This window comes from Polyodon spathula, chromosome 14, assembly GCF_017654505.1.
Source record: "Polyodon spathula isolate WHYD16114869_AA chromosome 14, ASM1765450v1, whole genome shotgun sequence".
NCBI classification, from domain to species: domain Eukaryota; kingdom Metazoa; phylum Chordata; class Actinopteri; order Acipenseriformes; family Polyodontidae; genus Polyodon; species Polyodon spathula.
Window position 1 is genome coordinate 1177526 of NC_054547.1, and position 10984 is coordinate 1188509.

Below are 10984 nucleotides of genomic sequence, written 5' to 3' on the forward strand. Positions count from 1 at the left end.
AGGGCCCTGATGCAAACACCAGCCTACGACGCCATGTCAACCTGCCGGGCATTGTGGGTAAAGCCGAGGGGCAGGGTTTGAGTTGCGACTGAAGGGAGTGATGAAATACAGATGAATACCTAAGCTAGTTGAGGCTTTATGAACTCCGGCAAAACTAGAGAAACGGATTAGTCATTTGAACAGTCTGCCCTGTAAACATATCTCAGAGGTCCTCTGAAATACGCATTTAATCTATGCAGTGAGTTATATAAACACAGCATCCTAAACTAGCCTGGGGACCTTGACATCGATGTGCAGGTCATGTCACCTAGCTTCCCGAGTGATACGATTGAGAATATACACACCTACACCACACACGCATCCTCGTTCTGTCGCTCACACGACCGAGATGACCCATTTCACTGTTGATGTTTGTCATTACTTCACTGCTTTACGGCACAGCCTTTGGAATGTGAAAGGGCTCTATCTATCCCGACAATTCCCAGCTGTGCGCAGAATCCGGTCCGGAGCAAGGAGAGCATTTTGTAGAATCGGTGTCTTCTAAACAGCTTTAACAATGCTTCTTTCATGTGTGACGTTACTTCTCCTGACTTGCACCTCTTCAGCGGCCAAAGTCAAAGACTTTTATACTTTCAAAGTTGTAAACATCAGAGGGAAACTAGTGTCTTTGGAGAAATACAGAGGCTCGGTAAGTTGCTGTTGTCGATAGAGCTAGCTTGTCCAGTGACCGCTGCAGCTGCCTGTACTGCCACTAGCACAGCGCTAGTTCTTACACTATAGTAAAACTATTAAAATGCATGTCTGCATCCTTCCCCCGAACTGCTTCATTGTTATTTTTAATTCAACACTAACCGCCTCGCGTGTAACTTCTTCAGTGTGCTCAGGGGGGTCTGGGGTATGAGGGGCTGTGTGTACGTGGCAAACTCTAACTTGCTCAGAAGCATGCAATATTAATGTTTAAGTTAACTAACGTGCCTGTGTGTTTATGCATGCTTTCCAATGTAGTGTCACGATTGGGACGAATGTGTTTATTATCGGAATTAATGGATATTGTTTGCTTAATGCGTCATTTCTACTCAGTTCGGGGGTCCCTGCGAGTTATTTCAGAGTTTATTATAAAATGTGTCATAACTAAATAAGGATGGGATATTTGGTCATATTCGCAAATCATTTACCATCATTTTTAATTAATTTGTTTTTTAAATACAACTTTGATGTTAAAACTTGAAATAAATAACTGACGAGGTCAAGAACTAAATGGCTCCTGCGTGCATTACTGTATAGTGATGCACGCCTAGCACCGTGGTATTGTTTTAACACGGAGCTCTCTGAAGAGAGCATGCAGACTCTGCAGGAACAGCTGGATTTCTTTATTAATGAGGACATGACACGTGCAATGACCACGCCCGACCCAAAGGCTTTGAAGTTTGCTGGTTCCAGTGGGGTCTGTCGGCGTGTTCTGAAAACGGAAAAAAACCCCACTTAGGCGCTACATTTGCTAATACAGTATAGCCAGCACCGTGATCACAATGGATTCGTTTACACAGGTCCAATACATTCCCACTTATTTTGAAGGGTTCTACTGAAAGTTGGGCGGAGTTTATTTTCCTGTTTCAGAACACTTTTGTAGCTTTAGATACATGAAAAAAATAAACTGAGATTTGAAAGTGTGTGCAATTTCACCAGCTGTACACTAGATGGCGCCATTGTTTTGCACTTAACAACAGTCCTCTGCAAATATTTTTAATTTCTTCTGGTGTTATATACAATATTATATACAGAGACTTTTTTTATTATCTGAACAAATTTGATCCAGTTTGGGTTAGGCTAATAAACTTGGATAGAGTCCAAATAAAAGGGCACATAGAGCGCATCTGTTTGTGCAGGTTACAAATGTGGGCAGCAGTGACAATTTCAAACAGTCCTGCTAATTAGACATACAGTAGATGCCACCTCGATTGCCTTTTTACCAGTCCCTGGTTCTCCTACAGTTTTTGCATTTAATACTATGTCAGCCTCAGTGATACTGTGCTCACCAGCTTCAGCCACTGGAAAGCAGGTCCTGCTGAAAGCAGTCTGCACACACAGGATAAAGACAAGCTCAGTTCAGGGCTTGAGAAAAACCAGACAGGTTGCAACACAAGGTTGGGCTTACTAACGCTTACTATCAACTATCAGCCCACAAGTTTGGAAGTGTTTATAAAAATGTCACTTCCTCTATGAAAACATGAAATAACATTTTAAAAGTTCCTTGACTGATGAGGCATTATGCTGATTATGTGTTATTTGGGTAAAAATGCACATGATCTCTATTGAACTGGGAGCTCTTAGACTTGGACATTGTTTCAGTTTATGCATAACTTGAAAACAGTATTATATAGATTTGTACAGGTGCATAAGTAACTGAATGAACTGGATAAAGCCCTCTTCCTGCTCACAGTTTACAAACACTTATATCTGTAAAAAAGAAGTGCAAAGTGCTTCATTTGTAGCCTGTTTATTGGATCATAGTGAATCAGTGCTGTGATTAAATCATCAGCGGTATAAGAAATAAAGTCTCATTACTTTAATGAGAGGAAATCAATTTTCATTCTTCTTATTGGTGCAGCACCGTGATTCAGATTCCCCACAGGAGAAGGTGCCCCATACAAACATATATTTAATAGCTGCTGGGTCCCTCACTTTAGCAGTCATTAGTAAAAAACAGTGATATTGATGTAAATGTACTCCTGCTGACACTGTATGAAAAACTTCAACAGGAATTAAGAAAAGTTTAATTTTTTATCTAAAAAAAAAAAAGAAGCTATTCTGTTGGTTGTTAATCATTAATATAAGACTATTTTATTAACCACTGGACTACCAAGCCTCTGTACCCTTTAATTTGCTTTAATTAGCCCAGTCAGTTTTTTTTTTTTAATTTGCACATTTAATTGCTGGAATACAGTAATCTAATTTATTGTATGTACTGCAACCCATTAGGGTTATTTTCTTAGTCGTTTCTAAGCATCGTTCTGGCAGGGATGCATTAATAAACCAATTTCAATTCGAAACATAATTGTTCTTATCATGCTAATATAAAATACATAAACTGGCAGGCACATAAACTATAAACGAATGTAGGGTGGAAGTAAGACTCCCATTGCATTGCAGTTCTGTCCATTCCTGGTTTTACAATGCATTTAAAAAGACACACCTGAGTTTGTTATCTGAACACACTGTGGTTGATCAAGTTTGTTTGAAAACCTGGACTGTGTGAAACTGCTATGCAATAGAAGTCTTATTTCCAGCCCTGAAATGTGTATGCAGTCATGCAGGAAGAACGAGATTTGGTTCCTTGTGGACTGCTGGTATATTTTTCATTGATTCTGACTTCTGCTGTAGATAAAACCCAACTAATATAGATAAACTAATGACATGCATTATTGCATATTGCATAGATCCTGGCTGGAGGAAGTCTGTGTTGATACGTATGCTGAATCTAAGATTCCCAGAGGTTAATTCCATGTCCAGACCAACCAGCCATCTTCACCACCAAACACACCTCTATCACACTTAATTCATTTGTTGTCAAATTTTGCATTTAACAGGAAAAACATATCCATTTGGTTGATATTTTTAAGTTATAAACATCCCATCTGGCTTTCTGGGTGGGAGGGGGGTGTTTGTTAATTCTGACTCCAGCCTGCGTGGAGCAGTGGTGAACTTGCTGGCCTCGTTGAAGGGTGGGCTGAACCAGCACGTGTTTCTGTGTTGCTGACTGTAGCATTGCAACGCTCATTGCTGACATCTCCCTAAGAGCAGAATTCACCTGTTTCATTTGCTGTGCTTAAGATTCTGGAAGTCCTATTCACTGGCTTTAATTTACCAGCCTCCAGATTCATCTGTAAAAACAACTTCTCACCCTCAAGTGCCTGACTGTATGTGGGGACTTGACATTCATTCTTAAAAGTTGAGCGGTATTATATTTATTTAGACAATGGTTGATGTCTCAGTTGGTATAATAACAAACAGAACTGTCAGAAGAGTTGTCATTTCCTTTTTGTTCTCAAGCAGCATCTGTGAATTTATAGACTTCCTGCCTGAGTCAGTCAGCTCAGATTGAAAAACGTTTCTCTCACAACACTAGGAGTGATGTTAAAGGAAGAGTGAAAGATCGTTTTGAAGCCAAGGACTCCTTGGACACTTGATACTGTACTTACAATATCCCAACAGCAATACACTTACAAATCATGTAGAAACAGATTTCATAACCCCGTTCTCTGAAAATTTAATACTCATCACACAACACGATTCAAGGAAGAGCTGTTGTCAATACATCACAAATGCTAGGGGCTGGAAAAGGCTGCATCAAACAGGGGTGCAACTCTGGTGCTATGGAGCTAGATTCTACCACCAGGGTGCTTCATATAGTGCCAGCAACATTCAGTTCTGGTACAAAAAAAAATATTCCTTAGCAACCATAGATAATGATGTTTCTTATTGAGTCTGGTCTGCTCACAAAATGCTAAATTTGCACCCCTGTCAAACCAACAGAGCAGTCTGGTGGAAGATATTAATGAATGAGTCTAGAGAAACCACTGAACCATTGACAGAGTGAATTAGCCAGATAGACAGCTGAGCCACAGCAGAGCTGACTGTGCAAGCTGGTGTTTTACTGGATCAATGAACACTAATTATCTACTAGTTCTGCTTGGAGATTAAATGTCGGTGATGCATGGTGTCTGGAAATGTAACTCAGTAAAAAATAAAAATCTCATTTATGTCTTGATGCAGAGGCCCATGACTGAAAACCTGTCAAGTCAAATGTGAGCTGTGTTTTTTTACTCAATAGCAGCAAATCATGAAGTATGATGAACTCTTTAATTGACTTTTCCTTTGAAAGAGTAAGCATGTTGATAGCCCGCTTTACTGGATCAATTTTCTGAAGTAAAGCGCACATCCCAATTTTTCACAGCAAGTGAACAACCTTTGTCACCCCTTATTCACATTCAGTATCACAGCTATTGTAGCATCGCTGTAAATAAATGAAAGCCCTTCATGCTCCCAAATGTATGAGAGCGCCTGGTTTCTTCCACAGGTGTCGCTCGTGGTGAACGTGGCCAGTGAGTGTGGCTTTACCGAGGGGCACTACAGAGGCCTGCAACAGCTCCACAGGGACCTGGGTCCTTATCACTTCAACGTGCTGGCATTCCCCTGCAACCAGTTCGGGCAGCAGGAGCCTGGCAGTGACAAGGAGATCGAGAGCCTTGCCAGAAGGACCTACAACGTCTTCTTCCCCATGTTCAGTAAGATCGCTGTGGTGGGCACCGGGGCCAACAATGCCTTTAAGTACCTTGTGGGTAAGTACAGCAAAAAAAGAGATGCATTCATGCAAATACCAGACCAGGGACAAATATAGTTGTATTTGATATTCAAATATTAATTGAACAAAGTCAGATAATATTTGAAGAGATTGTGGTGGTTGAATAGGATTTCTAATGAGGAAGATGCTGAACCTGTTCAATTCAATAATTCAATTCAAAACAGGATATTAAACCAGTGGGTAAAGACATTTCATTGTTTTCAAATATTTACCCACTGAAATAAAATATTTAAATATTTCAATGAATTGATCAAATTAACACTAATTGAAATAGAGCAGTTTCCAAAAGATAATTGAGTGGTTAACAAGGACAAGGCTTATCCTGCTTAGAATGCAGGATCTTAATTAGGCTGTTGTGTGTCACAGTTACATATTTATGTACAGTCTTTCAATATATTTCATCTACTTTACTCACATTTAAATATTTGGAAATAATTGCTTTCCACAAACCATATTGAAATAATAGTCATTTTCTGCAGTCTATTTTATTATTTTCAAATAATAGTTACTTTTCACAAACCATATTTATAACTATGTTCATCCCAGGTCTGGCAAATACATATTTGTAAGTTGAAAGAAACTTCAATACCAGATATACGTTTATGAAAATCGAAGGAATTTTAAGCTTGAGAAACTGGACCTTCTACAAGATCGAAGGGCTTCCATTGGACCTTGTGCTTGACTTGCTTTTTATATACTGGTCATGTCATTTTTAATGTTGCAAATGTATAATGAAGTTGAAAGTCAATAACGACACTTACCTTAATAAGAGCAGATGTTCTTAGTAACAACCCTCCTGTGAGTTCAATGATTTATAAGCTACAAGGTTTTTTTGAAAAAAAAAAAATGTAATTCAGCACTTAAACAAGACAGAGTAAGTGTTCACAGTTCTGATTTCACTGTATCATAAAGAATAGCCGATGGTCTTGCAATGTATGACTCCCAAGGCATCTACTTTCCTATGTGTTTGGTCTTTTATCATTATTGCTGTTATTGGTTTATTTCTCAGAGTCGATCGGAAAGGAGCCTGACTGGAATTTCTGGAAGTTCCTCGTGGACCCCAATGGGAAGGTCGTGGACGCCTGGGGTCCGAACGTACCTGTGGATGAAATCCGGCCACAGGTCACTGCGTTCGTGAGGCAGGTGATCCTCAAGAAGAAAGATGAGCTTTAGTGTCACACCCAGCCCTGCCAACAGCCTGGACTGTGTCAAGGTGCACCAGCTTTCATAACAACTGCCCGCTTTCGAATATCACTTCAGAATTTCAATTCAAAATGATCTTAAATCAACCGGAGCTTCTTGCTGTCATGCTCCTCATTTGTGGAACTCTATTCTGGTTGACATTAGGCAGGCTGAAACATTGGATTCTTTCAAGTCTAAATTGAAAACATCCTTTTTTTGGATGTGCTTTTATATAATGGACTGTAGCTGGAGTGTATTGCTTATACGAGCTCTTGTTTCGTTTTTAACTTTGCACAGCGCTGTGCGGTGCCGTGGTGTGAAGGGCGCTATATAAGAATACATTTGCGATGGTTCCGGCAACACAAAGTTCTGTTTGTCTTTTTAAAGTCTGAATAGCTTGATTTTCAAGCACTGCTGTTGGTGAAACGAGTGACCGGCAGGGAAGCTGGCATAGTCCACTTCACAAACTAAGAAGCCAAGAAAGACAAGAAACCCTGACTGTAAAAACGTCGTTCTTGCTAGCGGCTGCTGCTCGTAACTAGTAGTGCAGCCTCCTGGTGTGTTCAGTTTATGAGTGGACCAAAGAGGTGGAGGTGGTATCGTAGATATTAATCATTTATTAGCAGGATCATTAGAGCAAATGAAAGAGAGTTATTTGAGAAAAAAAGTCCAACATTTCAACAAGGTAGTTTTCTTTGAATTTTTTAAATAGCCTGTGCTTTCTTGTTTTGTTTCTTTTATGCATTTCAAAATCTGAACAAACCATTTCGACCTTCTGTAGTTTATGACCCTGAAGAAGCAGGAAAAACAACAACATTGACTGCAGCACTCCTGTGTATTTCCATCAGTCGGAGCAGAAAATAAAGCTGTTGTCAGGCTAACAAGTAACAATAAAGCCTGTATTTCAGGTTGATCCAGGGCATAGTATTGATTTATACAACACTTCTGTTAACCCTTTAATACATGACATATTGTAAATGGCTGGAAAACAAGGTAGTTTTGGACACATAATAAATATACTTTTTAAAATGTTCTTTCCGTTTCATTATAAAGGGAACCCATTACATCCTCACATGGGGCTCTCATGCATGTGCTTCCACGTGTCTCTGTATGAAGACTAGATGAGAGTGCATGAAAGAGTTTTTAAGGTTTTTTTTTGTTATCGTGAATTGCATGACAAGTTGCATCTCAGTAAATACATGTCACCACCGAGTTGGAGCAGCACACAAATCCATGTCTTTTTCTTCCCTTGTTTATAGCCTGCGTTGTAATACCACCCTCATAGTCCTGCAGCTATTGCCTCTGAACATATGTGCACCAATACAAACTCATCATATTTGCACCTGTTATCACACCACATTCTCCTTCAGCCATCTGCCATCTGCACCCAGTCAAGGAAACATGCAGACATGCATTGCAGTATTCGTACTATACTCATAACCAATCACAATGCAGAAAAGAATGGCTTCATCTTTGACATGAGGTGCACTGCACACAACACACTAGTATTGTACTGAAAAAACAACAACATCTGATTGGCTATGCTCAATGCTTTGTAGTTGAATTTGGATGTTTAATGGTACTCGTTATATCCGGAATTAAAATCATGTTTGTGGAACAGCGTGTGGGAAAGTCCATCATTCACTGCCTTTGTATCGGCTTCTTCTGCTTGTCTGGTATGACTTTATGTAAAGTGTTACCCATGCTTGATTCACTGAGATCTACAGAAAAAAAACTTTCTGCCAGATACCAAAACTGAGAATTCAGAGAACGATTTTTACCACATCGAGTGTTCATTGACAGAAAGCAATGGAAAGCTCTTATCTCAGGAAGGATTATCTGTGACTGGTTCAGTCATATGCTCTTGACCACAATATTAAAAGCAATTAATTGAACGTCCCTAAATTTATTCAGACCAGAAGAGTACAGGCATGAGTGAAAAAGGGAAATCAATTGCTGGAAATGTAAGGCCTTCACTTCTAGTTAGTGGCGTTGCTAGGATACTACTGGGTTTTTATTCCCCCCATTACAGCTTCTTTATTTACACTTAACAGATGCTAAATAGTTATTATCCCTTGAAAACTGTATGGCCTAGGTGTTACTGAGGGAAATAATAAAAGGATATGTTTTTAATGGGGTCACATTTCTATTTTTAATTATTTGTATTTAAATTTTGTAATGAAATGTATTATGATTGACCATTAAAAGTACATAATAACAATAATAACAAAGAAAAAAAAAACATTGTTGTATTAGAACTTTAAAATATTGACACAATTATACAGAGAAAAGTTTAGAAATTGGAAATCACGTGTTCTGGTTTTTAAGGGTGTCAAGTCATTTTCAAAGAGCAGTTCAGTCTACCTTCACCAATCTCTTCACTATCTTGTTTTATTGGTACAAGATGTTCTCTGGCCTTGAAATAAATGTTTTATTTATGTATTGTGCTAGGTAGGGTGCTGAGGGCAAGCATTTGATGTGTTGCATTTTTTCATGCCTGCTAGGCAATGCTACATCATGATCTCACAGCCACATTCTTCAAGCAGATATGACACTTGAAGGGGCTTGAATTCTGGTTCCAGGAGACTGGGGGGCCTAGTTTAAGAGAACTTTCTTTATCAAACCCCAAGTGTTTACTGGTGTGCCGTGCAGTGGCCTGAAACCTAGTCTCCCGAAACCAAGTTCCAAGCCACAAAGTAGCTCTGTGTTCCCTCAGTTTAAGGACAGGAAAGACAGCCCCCTTAAATCCTATTGGTTGAACAATCTTGTAAAGACCAAGATTAAATACCAGCATCTCTGAAGTCTTTATCAACCCCACATTCACTGTGACACCATCTCTGTGACATCTCTAGTTTTAGTGGGTTTACCGTATGCTGTTTGAGATCTGTGCTTTGTTGATGGTTGCCAGCAGATTGTGGAAGGTGTGAAGATCTTTAACATAATCAAGTGTCATTATAACTTTTAATCCTAACATGCATCTCTGTAATTATTCTACAGACTCCATTTGGTCCTTGTGCTACATAAATCTACAAAAATAACAAAGATTCTTTATTATAAAGACCAGGGCCAATACATACTTATATTGGTTTTTAATTTGTTATTTTAATGGTATTGAAAACACTATTACAAGACAAGTAATAAAAGCAGGATTGAGGTATTTCGAATATATCGGAGTTTTGATTATTTGTAATATTTTAAAGCTCATCTCTTTCATCAGCCAGTGGCTGGAGGTGGAGTTGGTAAACCCCAGACAGATTTGAGTTCTTCTCTGGCTTTTTTGTGCTCTTAGCAATAAAGTGAAACAATCCATCAAAGAACCAAGAAACATGCAGCCCATGAAAAGAGTGACCAGTGGTGCACAACCTCTGCTGTCAGCTCAAACTGGCATATTAACAAGCACTAAATTCTTGGGAAATTCCCAGGAGTCCTCAGCTAAATTCGAATGCAACAGTTTTAGGCTTTATTAAATGTTGTAGCCTTCATGCTAGATGCCACAGATTGAATCTGACTTGACATGCGGTGTACAGTATGTGGCCTTGTGAAGCACAGGATCCATGCTAGGAAGCAATATCATTGTCTAGATTAAAGAACTCGAAAGGTTTGTTATATCTGTGCAGTTTCCATCCTTCAAGTAATCACGGAACAGCAGGCTCTTTACCCAGTTGTCACTCGGGGCAGATTCAACATGCAGCACTGCTTTATAATCTGTATCATTATCCTGTTCCCCCCCCCCCCCCCCCCCCCCAATTTTGGAATGCCCAATTGCATTTTGCCTCACCACAGCAATTCCCCACATGGCTCAGGAAACCCGAAGGTTCAGAGGGTGTCCTCCGATCCCACGACCAAGCCAGCTTCTTTTTTCACCCAGGAACTCGAGAGCAGATGTCAGCGAGCTACCGACCAGCCCTGCAGGTGTCTGCTCTGAGCTCACTGGGTTCACTATAGAGAGATGAGGAGAAACAGTACCGGTTTTATCTCCCTAATGTGGTAGCACCAGAGTCAATGTGACACTCCCTTCGGAGTCCCCAGCGAAGACCGGTCTACTTCGTACAGCCTGGACCCGAACCAGTGCTGAATGACTGGCCCTGCGCACCACGCGGCTGCGCTTCTACCAGGTGAGCCACTCAGGGACCCCTTGAACTATAGAAACATGGAGCTCCTGCCGTTTTTTTTACCTAATTATCTTACTCATTTTTTTCTCAATCTGATCCCACCACCAAGCCAGTCACCTCTTTACACACAGGCACTTGACAGCAGATGCTAGTGAGGACAAAGGATAACCCTGCATGTGTTTAAGCTCAGCAGATGCATGGTTAGTAAGGACTGCTGTAGCTTGGTTAGGTGACTTTTTTTCCTTCCAAACCCGCAGGCACGTCTGAGTCAATGCGATTCTCCCTGTTGAATCCCCAGCTAAGAACAACAACAGGCAGGATGCAAACC

At 40.1% G+C, this 10984-nt stretch overlaps 1 protein-coding gene across 1 annotated transcript; it reads left to right on the forward strand.

Annotated features, from left to right (window-relative positions):
- The first annotated feature begins 353 nt into the window (after positions 1-353).
- On the forward strand, positions 354-8675 carry LOC121326961 (glutathione peroxidase 7-like). Its single transcript, XM_041270638.1, has 3 exons — positions 354-688; positions 5078-5339; positions 6372-8675. Exons 1-3 carry the CDS (start codon positions 557-559, stop codon positions 6533-6535), a joined length of 558 nt encoding a protein of 185 aa, XP_041126572.1. The 5' UTR covers positions 354-556; the 3' UTR covers positions 6536-8675.
- The last annotated feature ends 2309 nt before the right edge of the window (positions 8676-10984 follow it).

What these genes read in the sequence shown, in the direction of transcription:
- LOC121326961 (XM_041270638.1), top strand. Translation starts at nt 557, where the DNA reads ATGCTTCTTTCATGTGTGACGTTACTTCTCCTGACTTGCACCTCTTCA. An exon ending in TGGAGAAATACAGAGGCTCG is followed by an intron (nt 689 to 5,077) that starts GTAAGTTGCTGT and finishes TTTCTTCCACAG; the next exon opens with GTGTCGCTCGTGGTGAACGT. An exon ending in TGCCTTTAAGTACCTTGTGG is followed by an intron (nt 5,340 to 6,371) that starts GTAAGTACAGCA and finishes TTTATTTCTCAG; the next exon opens with AGTCGATCGGAAAGGAGCCT.